General features: G+C 45.1%; 2 protein-coding genes across 5 annotated transcripts in view; one reads left to right on the top strand and one right to left on the bottom strand.

Annotated features, from left to right (window-relative positions):
• Positions 1-25,700, top strand: part of MYNN (myoneurin) — a 237,253-nt gene that overhangs the window by 39,456 nt on the left and 172,097 nt on the right. The gene's annotated exons all lie outside the window — the stretch shown is intronic.
• Positions 18,305-24,071, bottom strand: LOC138266571 (actin-5-like). 2 transcript variants are annotated; one of them, XM_069215415.1, is made up of 2 exons: positions 24,043-24,071; positions 18,305-19,409 (listed from the first exon to the last, which is right to left on the bottom strand). In XM_069215415.1, the coding sequence occupies exons 1-2, from the start codon at positions 24,069-24,071 to the stop codon at positions 18,305-18,307; spliced, it is 1,134 nt and encodes a 377-aa protein (XP_069071516.1). The 2 variants fall into 2 exon arrangements, with proteins under 2 accessions (XP_069071516.1, XP_069071517.1); XM_069215416.1 differs by lacking the exon at positions 24,043-24,071 and adding an exon at positions 20,316-20,359.

Here is a 25,700-nt window from a genome sequence, read left to right as displayed (position 1 = left end):
AGTACCTTAAAAGCAACTCCAAATAGAACAGCTAGAAGTCCCCTGCTCGGTTGGGCGGCAGATATGAGCATATTCGACTTGTGGCGCACAAAATACCCCCAACGGAGGGAATACTCATTCTACTCAATACCTCATAAGGTACACCCAAGAATAGATATTATGTGGGGGACCCGGGATATCTGCGCCCTGATAAATAAGTCAGAATATTTGGCCAAAACATTATCCGATCATTCTCCACTAAGAATAACTCTGAACTGGGGCAGGAGACGCTCGCAGATCCCCACCTGGCGAATGCAGGGGGAGGCCCTTCAGGACCAAGCGTTCAGAGAAGGACTAAATGCAGCGGTGAAGCAGTACTGGGAAATAAATAAGGAATCAACCAGCTCCAGAGCATTGGAATGGGAGGCACACAAGGTCGTCGTTAGAGGGTATTGCATCTCAACCAGCTGGGGAGTCAGGCGCACGTTGCATGCGGAAATAAATAAACTAGAGAAGGAACTGGGAGAATTGGAAAAAGCGGTGGCAAACAAAGTGGTCCCCTATATAACACTGAAAGAGGCATCAACGAAATATAACGAAGCAGACGTTCGCCTCTGAAAACACGACCATAAATACTGCTTAATGCGACTGCACGTGGAGGGCGACAGGTCTGGTAGGATGCTGGAGTGGCTTCTCTACGAGAACCGGCAGCACTCCCCGATTGGGTCCATAGAGGGGCACGCAGGTAAAATGTTCACCACGAAGGAAGAAATTAATGGGGCTTTCAGAGAGTACTACACTAATTTATACACCAAACGTACAACATGCACCCCCCTGCAACTGCAGTCCTTTCTGGAGGGCTCCCCAATGGCACAAATATCGCTAACAGATAGGCAGCTACTAGAGGCTCCACTAACAATGGAAGAAATAGACAGGGCAGTGCTGCAGATGCCCAGGAATAAAGCCCCAGGCACAGACGGACTCCCAATAGAATACTATTCCACATGCTCGACACATCTGAAAACACACTTGCTGAAAGTGTTTGAGGAGGCATGGGCCAATAAAACCCTACCTCCTACATTAAGAGAGGCAATGGTGGTGGTCCTCCCTAAACAAGGGCGAGACCCCACCGATGTTAAATCCTACAGGCCATTATCTCTCCTGAACTTAGACTGTAAAATATTAGGCAAGATCCTGGCCAACAGGCTTGCCCCCCTAATGCACACTGTGATACATGAAGACCAAAACGGCTTCATCCCAAAACGCAATACCTTCTTAAATATCCGCAGGCTTCTACGAGTACTGGGGGACACTCTCCCGGAGGCTCATGATGAGATGGTATTATCGTTAGAAATCGAGAAGGCATTTGACACCCTGGAGTGGGACTTCCTGTATGCCACAATGCAGGGCATTGGAATAGGGCCTAATTTTATACAGTGAGTACAGACACTGTACACCAAACCACAAGCCAGGGTAAAAACAGGCGGGGTCATATCAGATAGCTTCCTAATTACAAGGGGCACCAGGCAGGGCTGTCCCCTGTCCCCCCTGTTGTTCGCCATAGCAATGGAGCCGTTGGCCACCCGAATACGTGCTACACAGGGGAGATGGGGGGTGATCCGGAGTGGGCTGTACCACAGTATATCGTTGTATGCAGATGATGCGTTAATATACGTGCGAAATGGGCCTGAGACAATTCCTTTAGTAATGTCACTACTAACTAAGTACGGGGACTTATCGGGGTTGGTGGTGAATTGGGACAAATCATGTATATTTTCGTTAACTAGATGGTCCCCGGCAAGACAAGAGAATGCCACAGCAGGCCGTTTGAAATGGTGCTTTGACACATTCAAATACCTGGGGGTACATATATACCACAAAAACGAAGACATCAGAGACGGGAATCTAGGGAGAGCGTTAACCTCCATGAAGGGGTCGCTAAGATTCTGGACCAAACTCCCACTGTCGCCCCTGGGCAGGGTGGCGGTGGCAAACATGCTGCTGCTGCCTAGGTTACTATATTACTCCGCGGCGCTGCCTCTCTGGGTCCCCAGGAGTTTTTTCAAAGGTCTGAACACAGTTTTACTGCAATTAATATGGGGAGGCGGCAGGACAAGGGTTGCACTCACCACCCTGCAGCGCCCGCTTGAGGCGGGCGGGCTGGGAGCCCCTAACTTTGAACTGTATTATGCGGCTGCACAACTACAGTGGATACTGAACTGGTTGCACAGGCCACACAGTCGGAGTCCAAATGGCTTCTGGCGCGGCTGAACGGGGCACCACTGATTACATGGTTAATGAATAAGACACCAAGGGGGGCCCCCGGTAACCCACTTATGGAGGTACCACAATCATGCTGGCAAAGATACATACAAAAGGGCCATAAAACACTCCCATACTCGCCACTTCTAGCATTAGGTTCGATCCCGGGCTGGGATAACAACGGTTGGGGACTGCTTCGAAGACGGGAAATTGATGACATTCGAAGCTATCCAAGCCCTAACAGCAGTGAACCCCGGGCAATTCCTGTCTTATTATGCAATAACCCACCTGATTCGAAAGACGTGGGCTGCGGGGTATGCGGAACCTGAGAGCTCTCCCACACTACACCACATGTTGCATTTTGACAACCAAACAAAAATAGTGATAAATCTGTACAAAATTCTGAACAAAACCTCCGAGCTCAACCTAGAGAGAACAAGGGACAGGTGGAATGCAGTCCTCACTGACCCGATTCCGCAAGAGGAGTGGCTGAAAGCCCTCTACCACATCAGGGGGGTGTCCAGGAGCCCCAGGTTCCGCTACACACAATTCAATTACACGCACCAAACATACCTATCCCCAGCTAGGATACGTCGTATGTTCCCTGGGTCGACGCCCGCCTGCCCGCCTGCCCGCGGTGTGGCGCCTCAGAAGCGCATTTCTATCATATGGTATGGGAATGCGCTCACATATACAGGGAATGGAGAGGCCTGACAGAGGAGGTAGCGGAACTAACAGGCCTGACACTCGCAGCAAACCCCAAGTCTTGCCTGCTAGGGCTGAGAGTCAGAGAAAAGAAACAGAGACACTTACACAAGTTTGTAGACCTAGCGTTCGTGTTATACAAAAGGCTGATCGCAATGAACTGGAAGGCATCCAGAGCCCCCGATCTGAAAGCCTGGCGCTCCCTCACACTGTGCTGGACTAGGACGGAGGCTCTGGTACTGAGCAAACTTGCATGCGCGGGACAACACCACACGGGAAAGGAAACCTGGGAAACACTGATTACCCGACTAGTTGCCAAAAACGATGAAAGGCCGCCCTGATACAGATGGAGATAACGGGAGAGTATAGACTCAGCAGACACCCATCTAGCGCCAGATCACCTAATTCAAACCCGTAACACAACTAACGGGAGGGCTGGAAGCCCACCCCCTCTCCTCAGAGACCGACATAATTAACAATTGGTGCCCGGGGAGGAACACACACACACAAACAACACGCACATAACGCACACTACCACGCCACACAAATAATCAGAAATAAAACGTGGCTCCTCTCCTCTCAGTATAATCAACAAGTAGTATCAGGGGGCAACATCGCTCAGGTACCCCGAGATAGGATTATTGGTGCCAACCAGTACGTTTCTCCAAAGCCGCGCTGCTGTAAAATAGATATACTGCAGCAATATCTGACCTAAGTTTTGTTATGAGTAAGGGGGGGGGGGGATTTTAGTTTGTTTATTTTGATGTATAAGTAATGTATGATCTACTATTATTGATCCTGTCGTGCCTACCTCTCCTCCGCAGCTGGAGTGGAAGTAGTGCAGCAATGTAATTGTATAATCCTATCAGTGTAAACACTCAAAACTTAATAAACATATTTTAAAGAAAAACACTGTTAGCCACTAATTTCCCAAAATATTCTTGATGAATATGCTCTGAGCTTTCTGTACAGTTATTTTAAATTAGTGCTGAGTCAAATTAAAACTTCACTTGTAATGTTTGGCAGATATCTGACCTAAGTTTTGTTATGAGTAAGGGGGGGGGGATTTTAGTTTGTTTATTTTGATGTATAAGTAATGTATGATCTACTATTATTGATCCTGTCGTGCCTACCTCTCTTCCGCAGCTGGCGTGGAAGTAGTGCAGCAATGTAATTGTATAAACCTATCAGTGTAAACACTCAAAACTTAATAAACATATTTAAAAAAAAAAAACACTGTTAGCCACTAATTTCCATAAATATTCTTGATGAATATGTTCTGAGCTTTCTGTACAGTTATTTTAAATTAGTACTGAGTCAAATTAAAACTTCACTTGTAATGTTTGGCAGAATTAGGAAACTGCATAGTTTACAAAGCACATGAAGTTTCCTAAATGTATAAGATGTAAGGTTTACCCTTTCAGGCATTCTAGATGTGATGATTTTCTCAGGGGGCATAGCCCTGGGGGGGGGGGGGGGGTAGGGGAGGGGTGATACACCCTCTTTAATAAATGTATTTTCTGATAAATAGTTGAGAACGTGTGCTTTCAGTCGGGTATAGTGAGATATCTGTCAGATTTCACCAGGATATTTTGCATACACATAGACAAAAATGTGCATACGCTCTCTCCACTTTCTTTCGAAAGTTCTTAAAACAATTGTTTTTACAAAATATTGTGTTTTCTCTCTTAGTACCACTACCAATCCACACTTCTCTCCCTTTCCACTGGCCGTTAGGCCCCTCTCATGCACCCTGCTTGCCTTATGCCAGCCTGATTGTCAGAAATTCTGAAGCTCACCCCCCACCCCAAAATCTTACTGATCAAGCTACACCCCTGGATTTCCTGAAGTGGAACGCCCCAGGTAGGACATCTTCCATCCAAATAATTTTGAGTGTAGAGCCTGGATATCCACTACCTGATGTAGGAGGTGTGGGAAGGAGGGCTTTGAGCTGAGGACATCTTATTTTTTTTAAAACAAACTTGACAGAGCTTGAACAATTTAGAAAATACACACATTTGCAAGACAGCCTATTTTACAACTTTACACACATCTACATTAAATCACATCTAATTGATAAGATTTAAAGTGGGATTGTGAAAAGTTGATTTGAAAAGTTGACATAAAACAACACAGTGTGCACCTGAATAGTGAAACCAGACTACTGAGGGCACAGTATCGAGGACAAAATATTGAATCCAAAATATCAACAGGTAAGTAAGTATAGATGTTCTGTACCTTACTCCATGTATAGGTATCTATGAGATAAATATATTGTCAAAGTATGTAGATGTAGAGATAGGAATTGTAAATCTGTACTTCCATATATGCTACTTTTGTACCATGATATTGTGGTGGTCGATATTTAGTAGTACAAACAGTATTTGGGAAAGAATGCACCAATAGAGCACAACTTTAATGTTTAGTCATAGCTGGGGACCATGCCCCACTAAAAATTTACTTCTGGCTATGGGCCTGTATTTCAACCCCTCCAAGAGGCAGGGGAGAATGAATGGGGAGAGGTACAAAGAAACATGGGTAGTGTAACCCCACTAGTAAAACTAAAAGCTGCCAACCCTGCAATGCCCCAGAAGAATGGCTCTGACAATGTGAAGAATGTTTTACTTCAGATTGGCTCACCAGCTTTAACTTATCAGAAGGAGTTCTCTCTGTGCTGCTGTTTGTCACCCTAACATACAAACATGTTGTAGAAAAACATTGATAACACATGAGGCATGTGATTATGAGTGAGATCTTATGTGCCTCTGTTTGCTTCAGTCCAGGGTTGGACATTGATGCAGTATTCCATTGATACTAACCCCTTCCCTCTCATTTTCAGAGTCTTCTTGTTGTCTTGTCCTTCAGATGCTGCATTTCATCATTGTTTCCTGAAATGGGCTTTCCTTCTAGAATATCCTCGTTTCCTACAAAATCACAGTTTAGCAGTGTATCTCTGTTTTCCACCTCAGTTTAGTCATGGACCCATTTAATCAGCACTATTAAATAGAGTATTCTTGTTTCTCCTAAGTTCACATCTGCAGGTCCACTTCCTGAAGCGCAGTGCTGCAGGCCCAGCCGCATTTAGCAGTACATTAATTTCATAGCACTGTTTGGCAGTGCAACATTATGTCTTGAGATTGCACCTCTTACAGTTGATCCATATTCACAGGCTTCAAAATCCTTTTCCTACTTCCTTCGCTCCCAAGACGAGTGCTTGCCAGTTTTGTCGCATCTTTCAGGCCAAACATTATTCCTTCCTTGTTCCTTGTCTATTGAATTGAAGCTTTGTATTAAGTTCTCCACCCATTTCTGCTACTACCATCCAAGTTCATTTGTGATCACCAGGATCTGATAGCAAAGCTGACAATGTAGGTGCTGCTTTTCTCCTATGTGAATATATTCTTTAATTTGCTTTTATATTGACAGAAGCTCCACAAAGTATGTCCTTGTTTGTATGTCGTGTCCTCAGATGTTTTGCTGACAGTTTCTTTACCAATAAGATCTTACTGAGCTCGAGTTTGAGCTTGACGCACCAGAATTTTATAGCACATTCCTTTCAGTATTAACCATCTTGTCTCTATCTTGCATGTCCTGAATGCCAGATGGTCTCTTTTCTAAATTGCCTATTGAGTGACCATTCCTAGTTTGAGTTGCTTCCTTTGTTTTCTTGTACAAGCATTTTATTAATTTCATGGTAACTTCTGACTACCTATACTTTTAATTTGTCTCCCTCTTTCCAGAGCCCTTCTCAAACCCTTGACAGGCTCCAACTCACTCCTGAGCCTTCTCAAGTCAGATTCAAGACTTTTAATCTTGCCTTTTCCCAGTTTGTCCTCTTTGCTATAAAACTCAATCCGGTAACCCCAAAACATAAACATTATAAGCATCCCAAATTATCATGACAATGGCAATCCTTGGAATAAGAGTACATGAAATACTTAGATTTTTCTCCAACAACCTCTCTGAATTTCTTGTGTAGTTCCAATACATTGTTCATTTCTTACAATTGTGAACATTCAATAGCCTCAACCTTTAAAGTAAGGGAATGGTCTGCCAGGAGGTGGGCACTATGCTATTAAGTGAGATGTTCTGGAATAGTTTTGCAGTATCTAACTTACAGCGTGGGTATGGAAAAGTCCTTGGCATGGCAAGAGACATGTACCCCTGCCCTGAGTGTCCAACTGTACTATTGTCTGGATGCCTAATGCTTTTTTTTTGCGAACAAGAATCATGCGTGTGTGCCATTATATAGGCCCGTCTCATGGATTGCGGTGTTGTTGGACAAGGTTGGGGACCTAAAATGCCACCCTCATAGTGGTGGAAAGCTACCACCTTCGTCAGGAGTTAAGCAGCACAAGCGCGGTGGTGACAGCATGCAGGTTCACTCACCTTTTTAAACGTTCTGAAGCTGTTTGCTTAACTCACCCTTGGCCTACATCAGGTAGATGTGGAGTGCTGTGCAGCACAGGAGAAGTGACTCTGCGCTGTATGTATGTGTGCCTTGGAAGGGTACAGTACAGAGACGGAGCAGTATTGTGCAGTACATGTGTGGGTAGTGCATGTGCTCAGTGTATGTATACCTGTTGGGAATAAATTATATGAGAGATTTAGTGCTGTGCACTAAGTGTACAATGGAAGCATGTGCTGGGTATATGTGTGCTTGCGTGAAGTACAATACATGAATGTGAAGTGTTGTGCAGCCTGTATATGCTGAAGCGCGTGTGCTGGCAGCCTGTGTGTTTGTAAACAGCACACGCTGGTACAGTATGGAAAAGCTTCAGTGCTGAACAGTGTGCTCCAACTGAACGTGTGTACTTGTAATGGTACAATACATAGAGGTAATAGAACGGGACGGTAAGTGTGCTGTGAATGTACACTAAGTGACAGTAAGTGTGCCTGCAATGGTACGTTACATGGAGGACCCTGCGTTCCATTTTGGGAAGCACAGGTCTGCCTGATGAAGACATGAGGAGGAGAAGAATCCCTCCAGATAGATTTATGTATTGCTGCATTCCTGTGAGCTGGGTGAGACACACACTGGAAGAAAAGGAAAAAGACTCCCTTTATACTTCAAAAGTCTGCTCTTTGATTCAGCGATCGATCATAAGGGGTGTGGACACATCTCTGGAAGGTAGATAGGGTGGATAAAAGAATCATAAACAGAAGGGCTGCAACCTGGGATTAACCTTTTGATGCAAACTTCACTGTGGCTGACATGAAGGTGTGAACTCTAATCACTTCCATGAATTGTGCTGTGGGTCAATCAGCTTTGGAGTCTTGCTGCTGCAACAGACATCCTTTCAGAAGGAGAGAAGAAAAGGAGAAGTGTCCACTTCAAAAGAAACTGAACCTCAATGTAAAATTTCAAAGTCTCAGACCTTATATCACATTTGTTGTCTGTAAAGGACTATACGAAGGGGAGGTTAAGGCCCCAAAATTTGTCAGCTGCCAAGCAGCCAGTGGGTTTTATGAGAAGGGAAGCTTTGCAAGACTCCTGCCTGTGACCAGGAGCCCTCTAGAGAGAATTCCCTGAGTGAAGTGTGAGCGGAACAGCTGCACACCAATTGGGGCACTGCCTGTGTGCAGGAACGGTTTGGTAATCCCCATATGTCAGGAGAGGACTGCCGTGACCTCAGCCATGTGAAGATGCTGTGCGGGAAGCACCAGGTCCACACACAGTGACCCCGTATGCCAGAGGGGGACACCAGTGAATTTATTTGGGCCAGGAGCATGAGACTTTGGTTCATCAAGATCTGCGACTCCATAATGCAAGAAGGGACCACCGTAGTGAGGGCAATCGTACCACAAGAGTCTGCACCCGATTGTGAGAAACATGGCAACCCAGTATGCCAGAAGAAGCTCCTGGTACTCCTATGGCAAGTGTTTGGGTTGTGGCCTGGATAGGGTTACTGCGTGACTGACGGGTGAAGCCTGCAAATCGCACCTGACTGCTTCACCACAAGACACTGCCGAAGATGTTGCACCCTCTCTGGAACTCCGGTCAGGAGCCAGAAACCCCCCACCCCCATAAGGGGAAGAGTGTATTACCTCGTGTTGGCTGAATGGGAGCTCCTCCAATTGCTGGACAAGCCGGCAGCGCGGCTTGTCTGAGACAGCCAGCACCTGCTGGGTGCTGCAGCATAAACTGCATGTGCCCCCTCTTCGCTGAATAGGATCTGAACTCAAGACTACCCACATAGAGGGCACAAACTCAACACTGAACACTTCCATATCGCCGGAGCGGGTAAGATGGGAACAGGGCCTGTGGGGCCCCTGGGAGCTCACTGGTAATGGTGCTGCTGCACCACAGATACTTTTTACTAATAACTATAGAGTCAAAGGGGAACTCTTGAGTACGGCCTACTAGTACCCATTCCATGGATGTGCCCACCAGTGAACATGGAATAACCCGGAACATGGACAGGGTTTTGCCTGACAGGTACTGGCGCCACGACCTCAAAGGTAGTGTGTTATTGTATGTGAGTATCATCATTTCTTTACATGTGTAGAGTTCAAAATAATATAGTTATTTTACATATGAAAGCAAGTATTTGATGAACATTGAATTATTGTTTGTGCTGTGTGCACTCGCAGTTGTGAGTCGTGTTCACTTACCTTTATCTACCCTTCCCTCCCCCACAGGGAGCCTTTGACTGCTTGTCCACAGGTACCACTGCGTATCAAGTGCAAATGGGGTACTTGGCCCAGTTGCGCAGGATCTACAGTAGGTTGAGCCCTGGGACATCAAGAGTAAAATGGCTCAAACACCATGGGTGGGCCCAGTAGCCCCTGCGTGCCACGTGGCCCGCTGAAAGAGGTTCTCACACAGTTAAACCATTCTTATATTGCCTGGTATTTGCTCCAACTTTGATCTCCTAAAAGTCCAACTAATCCATCTCAAAGCGTGCCATGTTTTACCCCTACCATAATTTGCTCAGGAGGACCATTTTTGTTAAGTCTGTATGGATGTCAGTATGGGACTCAAAGCACTCAAACCTAAATAAAAAGCAATGAAGCACCATACTAAAAAGGCTGGGATTACAATCTAGGTGGCCGTAACATGAGAAGGGAGTTCATTGGAAAAGGGATTCTCAAGTGTTTTGGAGTTGAAAGTGATGGCCAAGGGAGGGATATTAATGTGCAGTCAGTTGTTGTGGGAAGAGAAGTTTCTTCATTTGTTTGATCATGAAGACAGAGATTGCTTGTTAGGTCTCTGCTGAGATCTTTTTCCTGAATCCTAGGGTGCAGCTGGAGAAGGCTTGCTGTCTGGGTTTCTACTTTTGGATTCTCTTGGTTTCCAGTCTTGCAATGGTGCACCTCCGGTAGATGCAAGTGTTGTCCTGATGCTGAAGGTCAGGTAAACAGTGTCTTCGTGTGGAGTCATTTGTAAATGATGCACCACGTCTTGAAGGGAACTCAGGCTGGCATTGCAAGCCAGTAGAAATCTCTGAAGGCATGTGGGATCCTGTCACTCATTCTGAGTCCCTCGAGCAGATAAGCTGCTGCATGGTAGACACGTTTTAGAGGGGTGAGGTGGAATTCTTGAGCTCATGCCATCAGGTTCCTGATTCTATCATGAAGTGAAAAGACCAGAGTTTAAACATTAGGTCCAATGCCTGCTTCAGGAAAGAAAAAATCAATTTGTGAGCAGCAATAGTTCTATTCAGCTTTCATCTTCTAAGCAATGTGAGACTTGAAGCTGAGAGAAGAGACAATGTGCAACTCTGGCAGCATGGCGCAGTTTGTCAGTGGAGGGGCAAAGCTGTTTAAGTGAGGTGATGGAGCGAAACTTGAATTTGTTGTTGTTTAGTCTCAGGTAGGATGAGGGTGAATTCAGTTTTCAGTGGACTGAGTAAGCTGTAGACAAAGTAGGATTAGAAGCTGATCTCGAAACTATTCTTTAGATGGTCTAGCAATGTCTAAGGACAAAATTCTCAAGTAGAGTTGTTTGTCACTCCCATCTCAACACATCTGAATGACCTTGTCAGCCAGTTGCACTCAGAGGGGCTTCACCTAAACGTTGTTGAAAACTGGAGAGGACTGAGACTGCCACAGGTCCAGAGAAATGTTCCATTGTAAAGGTATCCAGGTGGCGAAAGTCGAGCATCTTCAGTTGGTACTGTTCGAACTACTGCTGTGAAGTCCATTCTGGTGGAGAAGGGACTGGTGCACAACAACGTCAAAGACTGATGAAAAATCAAGGGGAATGAGAAGACTAGGGTTGCTTTTGTCTGTAATCTAGAGTGCACCTCTAACCACATAGATGGTGGTCGTCTCTGCAACACAATGACCTGAAACCCTGGTATTCATGTATCTGTGTATTTATCTTGATTTTATTGGGTACCTGGTAGGCAAATGCCTTTCTGATCATTTTCCAAAAGAAGGGAAAGTGGGTGGCTGAGTGTACTTAACTACGGCCTTTGGGTTCAGATTGCATTTCTCTAGGGGGAATGGGATTTTCCCAATATTGAGTTAGTCTAAGAAGATGCTTTAGGCAAGAGAGATATTTATGAACAGAGGCCTGGTCATCATCACTGTTGGAAATTGCTCTCTATGCAGGGTCACCCCCAAACGTTTTTGCCTTTTACCATCCACCTTCTGCTGAATTCATTTTTGTTGGCCTTGGGACTCTGTGCACTTTACCACTGCTAACCAGTTCCAAAGTGCTTGTGCTCTCTCCCTAAAATATGGTACAATTGGCATATACCTAATTGGCATATTACATTTACTTGTATGTCCCTTGTAGAGTGGTATACCACATACGAAAAGGCCCTTAAATTAAAAGCTACCAGTTGGCCTACAGCACTTATTGTGCCACCCACCTAAGTTGCACCCTAAATCTTGTCACAGGACTGCCATTGCAGCCTGCATGCAGTGTTCCACTGCCATGTTGACTTGCCATATAGAACCCCTTGCCAAGCCCTAAACTCCTCTTTTATTACATATATGTCACCCCTAGAGTAGGCCCTCAGTAGCCCAAAGGGCAGAGTGCTGTGTAATTATAAGGTATGACATGGACTTTTAAGTTTTACATGTCCATGAGTGACAAACTCCTAAATTATTTTTTCAGTACTGTGAAACCTACCCCTCCTATAGGATAATATTAGGGATTTCTTAATACATTTAATAATGTAATTCCTAAATGAAAGGAGGCAAATACATCATGTTTGGTACCTATGAGCTAGTAACAATAAATCCTCTTTAATGGTAAAGTCAAATTTATCATTACAAGTTTGAAAATGCCACTTTTAGAAAGTTGGCATTTTTCTGCCCTTAGCCGTCTGTGCCTGCAGCCTGTCTGTTTTAGGTCACATGACTGGGTGTAACTGACAGTTAGGACTTTGTGATTTCCTGCCAGTCTCAAAATAGTGGGATTAGAAGAGCCTGCATAGCCATTCAACTGGCAGAATGGGAGGGGGTGGGGGTGCAAAGCTGAGCACAATCCCACTTACACCTGAATAGGCTGTGTCCTGTCTCCTCATAATAGGTTTAATGACCCTTTACTGTCAGTGCAGACAGCTTGGAGCCAGGTCAAGGGAGGCAGGAAACTCCCAGAACTTCAAAGGACCTTTCCAGAAACTTCTCCCACCTTCTAGGAGCAGGGCACCATGGTATACAAATAGGGCTCTCATACCTAATCTTCAATTCACTACTGGACCTGTGGGAGGACTCTCAGAAGACTGCCTGCTGTGACCTGCTGTGCACTCTGCTAGACTTCTGCTGCACCTCAAAGGACTGCTTTGCTGCCTGGAACCTGCCTTGAACCCTTTGAGACCAACCCTGCTGTTGAGCCCTGCATCTACCCTTGCACCCAAGACTACCATAAGTGTTCCAAGGGCTAGTTTGCTGGTCTCCTGTTCAGAGCCACAGGGACATGACAGTCTCCCACCATCTAGAACCTGCACCTTGACCCAGCCTCAATGAGTCTTGGATCCCCAACAAGTCTCCATCCACCAATGGACCCTTGGTTGTGATGCCAAAGGTGCCCAGATGGCCATTCTCCAAAACTGAGCACTTGTACAAATTTTGGCCAGAAAGTGCTCTGAGAACCAAGGGAGACCAGGACCCACCTGCTTGCCTATCCGCCCGAGGTGCATCACAGGTCGGATTGACTTGACGCTTCTCTCCACAGCAGCAAATCCATTTCAGCGGTCCTTCGCCAAAGAGGTATCCGACCTCATAGAACTGTCTTCAACTACATCCTTCTGCTTCGTCCTGCCCGAGATTTTCAACTTCTATCTCAATGACTAAGTCCGAAGGAAAATATCTTTGTATGTATGTTCAAGCTGTAGCTGTATGTAGTGATTAGTGGTGAGAGCCTTTCCTCAAGTGCATTAGTGTTAAAGTTCTTGCATAATATTTTGTGGCGCTTAGGCAATTTATGTTGCCTAAGGAGGGTGGCGTGTGAGAGTACTCATGTTAGAGCAGATTAAATCCAAGGTGCTTCCATTGGTGAGCACCAAGAATGTAAATGTCATGATCTGCAACACAGAAGAAAAATACGTTTTCAATGTCATGGTACTATAATCTCCCGAGAGTGAAGTCACAAGTTGCCGGTGGTGGAGGAAGTGGAGGCTTTCATGGGCAAATTAGCTATAGTTGCAAGGACGTATGATTGGACCAGAGGGAAGTGGCAGGAAAGCAATTCAAAGGAGCTGAAGGTTGGTTGTGTATTCCTGGCCATAGCCAACAAGATCAATAGATTTCGGCAATTACTCTGCTTACCTAATTCACTTTCTTGGGGTGATAGATGCTGCAGGTGTGGGAGGTGAGGATAACAAGGTAGTATGGGTTTATAGAGCAGAACTAGATTTCTGGGAAGCAAATTGCATGACATGATGTTAAACACAGACAACTACATTCTGAGGACAAGGTAGTCCACCTAGAAGTGTAAATGCTACAACCCAAGACTCGCCACTGAAGTAGGTCTATGGGTCCTTTCAGAACACAGTATATTGTCCATCGGTTGAACCCACAATTCGATATTTTGTAAACGCCTGATTTCTGTCAGTGCCTGGATCCCCATTCCTTTAAAACAAAGCAGTTAACAAATTCCATTCATTCTTAAATGAAGGGTAAACACATATAACCGCAGTTGTTGGTCTGAGTCGCTGAGTAATGGGAATGAGGTTAACCACAGTAGAAGGTCTGTTGAGATCACCCAGAAGAGGAGTTGTTGCATCTACAGGGTAACAACAGATGATCACACCCAAAAGCGCGAATGACTAGCACACGGCAGTGACTGTTCTGTTACAGACAGACCATGTAGGCCACACACAATAAGCCACCCTCTGATAGAAATGTACAGCGACTAAAGAAAGAGATGGGGGTTCTAGCCCGGGTACTTCCAAATAAAAATCTGAAACAGAGAAGATGCCTAGAACCATCTGTCAGTTACCTGGATCCCTAGCTTGGATGCCCTGGGAGCAGAGTAGTGGGAGTTGAGGGCATACCGTGGTATGGCAATGTTGGGTTACATGGCTTTATTTCTTGCCCAAGTGTTAAGAAGAAAGGCAGGAAAAGAAAGGGAGCAGGCCAATGCTTAATTTGGTAAAAGAAAAAGGGCCCAAAGTTTTGCTCAGAAGCCCTTAGCTGGCACTATTGAACGTTGGGGTGACAAAAATCAAGGAACTTCGTCTTGATTCCTCCTCATGCTTCTTCCAACCATCATCAGACACTCCCAGCACCTTTATATCCATCTTTCAGGGTGTTTCCATCCCGGATTTCTTTCTTTGCCACTTTTATCTGTCTTGCGCTTCCTGCTTCTTTTCCTCTTTTGTGTTTTTCTCTCTCTTGCAGTGAGTCAAAGTCTGATGAGGAGAAATAAGTGCCAGTCCTCGAAAGTGAGTGCCTTTGGGCCCCACCAGCAGCCTTAAAACCACTCGGAGGCAGGGCAGAGAAGGCTGAAAAAAAGTAAGCAGCAAGCCAACACACAACCTCAAGCAAACAAAAATATAGATTTGTAGGAAAAACAAACCATCCAAGATGGCTGTTCAAGATTTCCAAACAAGCCCTATATTCAAATCAATCCTCACTCAAATGTTGTAGAGGGTAAAGAGAGTCTGGGGTTCTAGCCCTGGGCACTTCCAAACAATAATGAAACACAGAAGATGCCCACAGCAATCTGTCAGTTCCTTAGATGCCCAGTCTCGACTACATGGAAATAAGAGTACAGAGGAGGGGTACGCTGGCATGGCAATGCGGGGTTAATAAAAAAAGTAATAATTTAATTTACAGTGCACATGAATCGCCCTGGAAGGGGTATCTCATTGCAAAGAGAGGAGACACAGGCAGGATGAAAAGGAATTAAAACAGCACTCTAGTCACTCTAGAAATGATACCCTCAAACATTTCAAAAGGAGGCTTAAAACCATCCCACACCAACAGCTGGGGTTAACGTAATGTGACAGATAGCTTGATTAAATATTACCATAAGATAAGACAATTTCATGATCAAATCAACTTCCACATTAAATAAGCCATAGATCAGCTAAAAGCAGTAAACAACAATTAAACATGTGAGACAATCTGCCAATGATCCACGTGAGCACCAAGTCTTCAAACTTAAAAAACATGCTACTTGGCTATTGAAAAAAACTTTAGCAAACCCATTTTTTCTTTTTTTACTTCATGTGAGAACACTGCCACCTTGTGTACAATACCAAAACGTATTGATAGACTGGCAACTACTTTCCAAGGAAGTCAAGTCATGTACATACGGTTTAGCATTCGCATACACTCTGAGAGTTTGTAAATGCTAGAAACCTTTTTAAATGTACTGAACCCATTTAATGGTAGTTCAGGAAACCATTGGAATTGCTGTTTGTAAGGGGTGTGTTCCAGATACTGATTCCTTATGATAGATATTAATGTTTGCGGATGAAATTCAGCCGCAAAACATTAATATTTTATGGTGGTGCAAATAAAAAGAAAAAAAACACTAACCTTGCCTGCAACACAACGTCTGACGTCCTCCTCGCTCCGGTCTCCTCTCTGGCTCCAGCAAATTCCCTGAAGCAATCTTGGCGCTGCTTTCATGCTGGCAACCAGCATGAAAGAAGCATCATGATTGGTGGGAGCAGCCGCTTTCAGCGCTCACAAAAGCACTTGAGCCATGTGTTTTCTCTATCCCAGCTGTCTTAAGATAGCTGGGTTAGAGAAGTTTAAAGTACGTATGTCTGGCTGGCTGGCGCAAGACAGCCGGCCAAAAAGTCATGCGCATTTTAAACTTAAGTGCACAGCTCACTGCTGCCATTAAGCAGCAGTGGATCCACCTCATACTAAAACTCGGTTCAGGACGGGAGAATGGAAAATAAAATAGTAATAAACTTTATTACCATTTTATTTTTCATCCCTGGGGGACATTTTAGGCAGAGGGGCGATGCTCCTCCTCCCTAAAGGAGAAACCGCCACTGTATTTTACCCCCAACTCAAAGGAGGTGGTAACTCATTCACAAATGGGAATGGGTCCCCAAGTGACCCCTTTCCCACGGTGAATGTGGGGTCCCCAATGGACCCTTATCCCATTGTGAATATTTTTAAAAGCATATTATAAGGAGTAGGCATTGGTCCATAAGACCACGGCTTACTATTAAAAAAAGCATGCAACACTTCTGTGAAAAGCTTCGCCCCTTTATTGAAGTTAGCTGACAGCAAAAACAGGAGCCATGAGAGAGCTAGAATTTTGCTACCCCTAGCAACAAAGAGTCCGTGGCCTGAGTCAGGGTCATAACAGACACCCCACAGTGTGAGGGGGCCCCCAGTAATCAATGCATAAGCCCCGCCCCCGGCTTGTCAGCTCGAAGGCATGGCTGTTGCAAGGGGCCCCCTTACCATTTCTTGCGGGGGGTTAAGGTTTCCTTACGGCACTGCCATGAGTGCCTAGAGGCAGACAGTACCAACCTCATTGCTGCCCTTACATAAACCCTGAGAAGAAATCCCAGATGATGCACCAATCAATAGATCTAAGAATTTACTTACGTTTTGAAGAGAGGTTGGGCTTTGGCTGCCCCTGTCTTCCCACCAGAGAGCCCCTAAAGCAGTAGTTGTACTTTTGTAGCAATCAATGTGCAGCCGCTCAGGGAGAGGTTTGCCATGAAAAGGTCTCTGCTTGTCGCTGTTTGCTAAAGGCCAGGATTAGGGTTAGGACTCTGGAAGAAGCCTTGCTGCTAAACCTGCCTAGAAGAATCTGTGCTGCACAGTATGTGGGGAACACAGCAGCAATCAACTGGAGGTCCTCTGAAGGAGATGAGTCACCCAAGCGCTAAATCAACCCTGTAGCCCACTTGGCCAAGACCGTGGACCATATTGTGTGACTGAGGATCAGAGATCTGCTCGGAGCTTTCTACAGCTGAGAGTTTGATGAGGATCTACTGTACCCAAACTGTTCCATAACATCCCTTTCTCTGGGGCGTCTTGTACCTGACAATTTTCTGACAGAAGGGGACATGAAGGGTTTTTTGTCACTATATAATACCCCATTAGGTGAGGGTAGTAGTCTTGACTGAAATGTATGATCTTTCTTCTAGCGCGCATAGTTTTGGAGAGAACACAGCTTGGAGTCATGCTTTCATCCTGAACATAAAACTCTGTTCCCCAGCACTAGCTGGTGATCCTCTGGATGACAGGAGTCTTTTGGGGCCCAATTTAATTGTAAAGCCGGACTGCGATTGCCAGTATTTTTACAAAGGACTCACTATCTTCGGTAACCCCAGAGGATGTACTTATGGTGCTACTAAATGAACATACAGCTATATATGTTTGATGTTTGTAGAGCTCTAAAATGTCTACTTGTGGTCATTTCAAAGTGTGAGTTCGCCAAGCAGTGGCTAAACAAGTGGGGACTAGGACTGAACCACAAGCCAGGACTTAGTAAGGGTGTCACAAGTTATGTGGAGTCACTTAGCAGTTGTTGAAAGACTTTTTAACATGGCCCATTTCACTGTTCTGAGCCTAGCGCTGCAGGTAACGAATGGCAACTTGGCAATATTTTAATTATTGAAACAAAGGAAATGTTGAATGTTTGTGGATCATCCTTGTAGTTATTATTTCTCACCGGTGACCATTCCATTATCTCTGCCATCTGTCACCTCATGGATATAACCTGTTTTGTAGTTGAAAATAACCTCACTACAATCACCTACATGACAATATCTGCAGATAGAAAAAATACTGCGACATTTGCACTTATCAAATGTATATGTGTACACTCTAGTCATTTTTCAGTGAAGACCAATCTTTAGCTATAAGCCTGCACTGCCTTTTAGGGGGGTCAATAAATAGGACTTTACGATTTTAAGTAAAACTATAATGTTTTATTTTCCACAACTCATTTTTAAATTTGTTACCAACAGGAACTCTAGAAACACTTTCTATGGACTATATTGGGTCCCACTTCTCTGTAGTCATAGATGGTCACCCACATTTGCTGGAAAGCTGAGAGGGAGGAGAGGATAGATGCTCCTGTCCACACGGACAGCTTCCGGTCGGCTGGAGCAAACACCTTGATGGTGGTGTCACATGGCACCATTCTGCAGACCTCCTTGGTCAGTCGTTCATGCATGCCCGGGAAGAGGCTGCTGCCCCCCGAGAGGATGATATTGCAGTACAAACTGTGCCTAAGGTCTATGTCACACCTCTTGATGGTGTTGTTGCACAACTCGTGGATACCTGGTACACCTAGGCCAATGTTGGCAGGACTGAAAAGAGCCTCTGGGCAGCGATACCTCTGGTTGTACACCTTAATCACCTTGCCATCGGGTAGCCGGTAGTCCTGCTCGACTTCACAGGGCTTCTTACAGATCTCTGCATCTAGGTCTATAGCCACATAGCAGAGCTTCTCCTTTATGTCCTGGACGATCTCGCGCTCTGATGTGCTGACCAATGACAGCCCAATTTCGGACAGAATGCGCATCAGGTAGTCAGTGAGGTCATGTCCTGCCACATCCAGCCTAAGGACGGCATGGGGCATGCAGTAGCCTTCGAAAATGGGCACAGTGTGCGTGACTCCCGCTCCACAGTCCACCACACAGCCTGTGGTGCGGCCAGAGGCATACAGCGCCAGCACTGACTGGATGGCAACATACATAGCAGGCACTTTGAAACACTCAAAAAGCATCTGTGTCATGGCCTCCCGGTTGCAGAGAGGGTTCAGAGGTACCTCGGTGACCAAGACAGGTCTCTCAGATGGCCTGATTCTCATGTCACAGTCATAGACATTCCTCCAGATGAGCTCCATGTCAGGCCAGCTGGTCACCACCCCATGCTCCACTGGGTGCTTGATGGAGAGGATTCCTCTTTTGGCTTGGGCCTCATCTCCAATGTAGTACTCCTTTTGCCCGGCTCCAATCATCACGGATCTAGCTCTAGCTCTACCGATGATATTGCTGTAAACAAAGCGTGGCAACTTCTCCCCCGAAAGACCAGCTTTGATCAAACCTGAGCCATTGTCTATGACCACAGCACTGTTTTGTTGGTGAGAGTACATATTGCCAGGCGTAGTTCCAGCACTCCTTGACGCAGAACAATTACTTCTACTACCTGTGTTTCCTCTGCCCACTGCCCTGTAAACAGTCCCACAGCATGTGTCCTCACTGCCCAAAACTGAAAAGCCTCCTCAGTACTACACAGTCATCAACTGTTTGTACAGTGACATGGTTACTCTGAGCTAACAATCAAACTGAGTGATGCAGTAAGGCAGGCCATCTCTTGGCGGGTACCACCTCTGTGTCCAGATTAAATACCCTGCAGTGCCAGTCACCTTGCTGTTTACTCATTCATTAGTAAGTCCAACCTGTTCTCTTTTGAGCACAGCGGCATTCCAGAACTATTTTTTAGATTTGCCCACAGACAATTTAGTAATGTGCCCGGGCTCTTGCAAGGCGAGCAATCATCACTTCCTCTTTAACCTTACCTGTACCTTGCAGAGAGTAAATAAAAAATGATTACCTCACAAATCGCAATTCAGAGAAGAAAACAAAAATGATTGAATATTCTAACAGAACGTTTTGGGACAGAGTTTTAAAATCCATCCCTACCAATCAAAGTGTCTTGCAGGAGTAATACTTTAATGAAAAAGCCTAATCGCACTCTATAACTTTTCAAAGGTAAACAGCCCTAATAAAAAAAAGCTCAGGTCCACCTAATAGACAAGCGGCGTCCAATATAGAATGAGGAATGTTTTATCCTTGCCAAATTTCCAGGACACCTGCTAACTATGTAGTGTGTACATTTATTTTGCTGGATACCCTATGATTTGCTGTGAAACTAGCCCTTCTGGATCAAATATCAGATACCTCGTCGAGACCATAATGACATTTCTTGAGGTCTAGGGGTGAAGAAATGTTCTTGCGAATTTGCGATGCACGTACATCAGCCAATCAGCCATGTCCTGGAATGGCTTGTCCAGAAAGAATGCGAATCTGCAAAAGCAAAATGAAAATGGTCTTATACTCTGGAAAGGTGGAGGATGTTTTTCCCCTGGAAGTTCCCCTTTTATAATTAAAATCAGTTTCACCACTCCTAAATACGACAAAAAACAAAAGCAGTACCTTTCAGATAAAAGAGTGACAAAGTTCAAGTGCTCCTTCTGTTAGTGAACTAGGTAGTGGGCAGAGTTCTGAATATGGATTCTATTCTTTTATGATGCATTATAAAGGCTGCCTTGTGACAGGTTCATGAATGATGTTGAAGCAAAGTGAAATATAAATGACTTCATGCATGCTCAGTGCCGTGCCATTTAATCTTGTCTCACAGGGAAAACCCCAGGTTAGCTGTAGGACAGGTGACTGCCAGGTCTGGATGATCTGAGGGAACTCCACCTACCCACATACTAAAGCAACAATGAAAGACAGTACATAGGTTTCTTACAGGCAAATACAACATTTCATGCCATGACCTGGAAGTAATATATGACATGGGTGCCTATCAAGAAGTGGAAGGAAAACCATTTGGAAAGTTGTATGTAAAGTTGTATGTAAAACGAATAGTTTGGCTTCATTTAAAAATACATTTTGTGAAGATGCCCCAATGCTACTCCTAGCATCTCCTGCTGGTCAGTGCCCTATGATTTTTCAGAGCTGCGACTCATGCATTTCTGCTAGTGCTTCTCAGTCGTGATCTACTACATTTGTTTTCGTTATTGTAGTGATGTATCCTCATTTTTCGATACATCTCCTTATGCTATCATATGCTTATGTCCCCAGGATGAAGCCTCAATACAGAACAATGGCATGGGAAGAAAGGAAGTCACAGGAAGGTGTAGTGGAGAGGAACAAGGAAGGAACAGAAAGATTGGGTTGGGAAGAAGCTGCTTCAGCCTGTCTTAGTCTGCACCAAAGAGCAGCCAGAGAAAGGATAAGGGCAGAGGAGGTTACGAACGGAAGTACAGTGGTCCTGCGGAGATAACTCTATGCACAGTGGTGGGCTTGAGGAAACTAGGAGGGACAGGAGCGGATTCACAGTTGGAGAAGTACAAGCCTTAAAGATGCACATAGCAAAGAAGGTATCCCTGCGATTTGCCAAGAACAACAAACAAGAAAAAGTACCAACCTGGTGCAATGATATGAGCCTTAATGTCTCTGAACGCCAACTTTCACTGAATGCCAAGTCACTTGAAATCACCCTGAAAATCAACCTCGCCCTTAAGGAACACATTTCCCAAAAATCTAAGACGACCTATTACCAAAACTTTTTTCTGAGTAAAGGGAAACAGTTTCTTCCAGAAAGCTAATTCAGAAGTGCTGCTCAATTGCTTGTACAATCCCATCTGAATGGGGCTAATTAAGTGCTCCATGATCTCCTAAACGCCACACTGACACCCTTTTAGACCATTCTCCAAGCCACCACATGTCTAAGAATAAATATGATCACACTACCCCCCATTCTAATGAAACTCAGTTAACTCCTTTTGCCAGCCCACACCATTTTCCACACTAGCTACGTCAACTATAAAGACATCACAACCAGCTGCCCCATTCTACACACACACACACACAAACCCCTTATCTGGTGGACAAGGTTCTCAGCACACCCATAGCCAGGACATCCGTCAGAGTGCAGACTAAGAAGTGTAAAAAAGAAAAATAAAGGCAGCAGGCCTTTTTATCTATGCACCCAGGATCTGGAATGTCATCCCTATATCCACCATGACCGCCCAAAGTCTGCACACATTTAGAAAAGAGGTAAATACACACCTCTCTAAAGCAACCTACATCACAAAGTAGTACTAATCCACAAACCAGTTACCTCTAATGTCATTTATTTATTTATTTTTTGCCTCTCTTCAACCCTGTGCAGCGCTCTGCAGCCTTTTGGCTAGGTTTATGCTATAGAAATATTACAAACATACTTTCATACTGCAGAGAGCAGATCTCACTGTTGCTCAACAGGTCCATGTCTTGCAGAACAGGCAGGCCTATCTATTGTCCTGCCAAGATTGAAGGGGAGTGACAGGGTTTAGGATGCTGAGGACACGTGGCACTATCTGGCAGTGTAGGTGACAGGCTGCAAGCACTTGGTAGTGTTCAATATCACCTGATGCAGGCCACTAGCATTTGCCTCTGTGATCACCAAAGGCATGCGGTCTCAGTATTGGTGGTTGGATGGTTGGCATCAGTTTCCAAGGTGCATGTGCAAAGGGAAAAATGACTTTGCCTTGCCAGTTCAACCAAACAAGCAAAATGTTCACGCCCTGAAAAATGTTGGCCTTAAATTATACAGCCTGAATGAATCAAGGGGCAAATTATCTCTGCCTAGCTCTAACATAAAGACTTTGGGGAGTACTATATGGAAATATTTTCCAGGTGTTATATTGACTAATCATAGGAGATAGGAATAAAGATTATGGGGGAGCAATGGAGTTCCTTTTGCCATTGATTTCAAGACCTATAGTTAACATGCTTTGTAGGATACCCCAATTTTTTTTTATTAGGACTCTCTTTAACTATGCCAAGTGCCACGCATCACAGCTTATAATAACACATTTCAATGCATTTCCCTGCATTACTGAACTGGAAAGCAGTGTCACACAATTAAAGCTCTACAATGCTTAGTGTTATTGCTCAAAGCACTCTGATTATGGCAATGTTACACCCAGTGCGAGATATCAGTCGATGGTGATGACTTTGTGTTCAGGCTGTGAGAGTTTCACCCCCGGGGCAGGAGAGGCTTGTGGCGCGTTGAAAGGGCAGGGCAGCGTTTGGCAGGGGGTTATCAATAAAATAAAAAAATACTTACCTGATTCCCCGCTGCCGCCACCACCACCATGCCACTCTTCTGCCTCCAGTGCAGCTGCAGGCACAGGCTCCCAGCCTGCCCTGTAGCCAATTCCAATGCTGCCGTCATGCTGCTGGCAGCAAGACAGCAGTGTTCGGATTGGCCGGAGTGCCAAGCGAGGGCGGTCCAAGGCAAAGTGGGAGCCTCTGCCTCCTGTCTCCAACCGGGCAACACAGTCCCTGGACGGAGAGAGCACAGTGCACATGTGTGTTTGGCCGGCCTGAGACAGCTGGCCAAACTCGTGCTCGTCATAGCCCGTGGCCCCGCCCCTTTTACAATAAAACTGTAAATGTTTTGCAGCTGCTGCTGCTTTGGCGGGGAGTGACGCTTCTCTGCCATATTGGAGGAGATGCACCTGCCCAGGAGTCAAGGAGAAGTGAGGTTGCCATGGATACACCAAGGCAAGAGCGTGGTCCCCCCTATGATGTGATTGTGGTGCTGCTGCAGGACACCATAGTCATTTTCCTTACACCATACTCCGAGGGTCTGGCTACTTTGCAAAAGTGTCTCTCAGGTCTTGAAACAATGCTTCAGCTAATGGTTGAGAGACAATATTTGCCTCTCTGGACCACCGACCAGGCCTCAGAGATATTTTCTCCCTCCCCTTCAACACTTCCCTTTTGTATTTCAATGGTGTAGATGAACCAAAACAAACAGTGTGCAGAGGTTAGCTTTCACAGCTGATGAAGAATAGCGTGCTTACCTGCCTGATGGAAGTTGTTAACCTGAAGCCTCAATTAATGTCACATGCTTTCAGTGTAATTTCTCTCTACTTATCTAATTTTTAGTGACATATTTTGGCAGCCTGAACCCGAACGTTGCCATTTATGTAAAACACCTAGATTAGCCATCATGGATTGCACATGCTTCTTTATTTTCTTTTTCCTATTTTGTTTATTATGCCTTTTTAGAAAGAACAGCAAGTCTGCCAAGTATTAGACAACCTTAACAAGTACCACGCGTCAGGGGTGTGTGCCTGTGAATGTGAGTGTAATCACAGAGAAACATAATTTAATTCTGGTGCAGTGGGGAGGGTGGCTTGTGTATTTATAGCGCTACGCGAACGAAGCCTGCAGCAGAAGGCATTGTGAATATGCAAGTCATTATTTTAAAATAGGGGCAGTAGGTACTGAGCGTCCAATTTAAGAGTTTTCTAGCAGTTTCATTATCTATTTAGAGCTTCTCATTGTTCAAAGGGGTGTGATTGTTTTATATTTAACTCTTTTAATTTACTTTATTGCTTGTTTTTTGGTTCTACTTGAAAAAAAGTGTCACTCGAAGTGGCACGCATTTGTCAGTTGAATATCACTCATAAGTACATTGAAACCATGCGAATGTCACGCATAAGCAATCTGAAAACTTGGCAGCTGTCTACTAGGAGGGCAGATGGAACGGAGGATGCCAATGTCTCTATACAGCTCCGCGCAATGGCAAAAGCAGCGGCTGTGGGGTAGAAGGGATTCAGGAAATGCCTGTGCGAGGCGAGGGACAACATAGAGAGCAGAAGATCCCGCCCGAGGGACAGACCAGTGGGGGCAATCCCACCGCCCGCCCCCCCCCCCCCATATCACGAAAGACGGACTAGTGGGCAATTTATCCGACGAGAGTGCGCACAGATCCTACAACTCGGCAAGAGCAGTACTAAGGTGTATATTATCTGAAGTTTGACCAGAAAACAGGAGCGGGTGTGGCCTGGAAGTCAGCATACAAATAGAAAGGGGGCTGGAGGCACAAAACTGAAGGCAGCCGTCTTTGTGATTGGCCGAAATGCCATGTGCCGTGCACGCTGGATCCTTGATTAGAAATCAAAGTCCGTGAACTGGGCTAATGGCAACCTAGGTATAATTCACTACATATTTTCTAACCGACTTGGGTGTATACGGGCTGGATTTACACCCTTTCGAAAGGAAAGTGTCAATAAAAAAGATAAGAAAGAAGCAAAACTAGCCCTTAATTCCACACTGCATCGCTCCTGTCCTTTTCTCCGAGGGCATCAGAGTGTGTTTTTAAACCCATAACATTAGACTACTGGCTAGGTCTAAATTAAGAAAGTTAAAGAGTTGAATATATCCCATCTGCTTGCCAGTGGCTGACCACCTGTATATGACTGAAAAAAACGAGGAAGACTCCTCCTGGTTCATAGTGTTAGACTAAGATTGCAGCGATCAAGGGTTCAAGATCTTGCTATGCTGCATTGGGATCCCACAGACCCTAATCTCCCCTAAATAAGTACTATCGTACAGATTACTTTGTAATTAAACTCCATGAGGTCTAGCAGACACAAAGTCGCTTGACTGTCACATAGTCAGTGGGTGACACCACCAGACAAGCCACATGCTAGACACCCCGATGTCAGAACCTACCCTCCAACACGTGTTAACAGAAGCAGTCACCGAGAAGTGACAGAACATTCTGAAGGAGCCAGAAGGGAAGTCACAGTACAAGACCCAATATTCAAAGAGATGACAGCTCATAGAAAC

Source organism: Pleurodeles waltl, chromosome 11 (assembly GCF_031143425.1).
Source record: "Pleurodeles waltl isolate 20211129_DDA chromosome 11, aPleWal1.hap1.20221129, whole genome shotgun sequence".
NCBI lineage: Eukaryota > Metazoa > Chordata > Amphibia > Caudata > Salamandridae > Pleurodeles > Pleurodeles waltl.
The sequence above is the reverse complement of the archived record's forward strand: the minus strand, read 5'-3'. Positions and strand labels throughout refer to the sequence as shown.

Excerpts from the sequence above, each read along its gene's own strand:
- LOC138266571 (XM_069215415.1), bottom strand. The coding sequence starts at position 24,071 with ATGGCTAATCTAGGTGTTTTACATAAATG. Across the intron at positions 19,410-24,042 it reads CTAGGTGTTTTACATAAATG|TGCTGTGGTCATAGACAATG; the intron begins GCAACGTTCGGG and ends CCAACAAAACAG.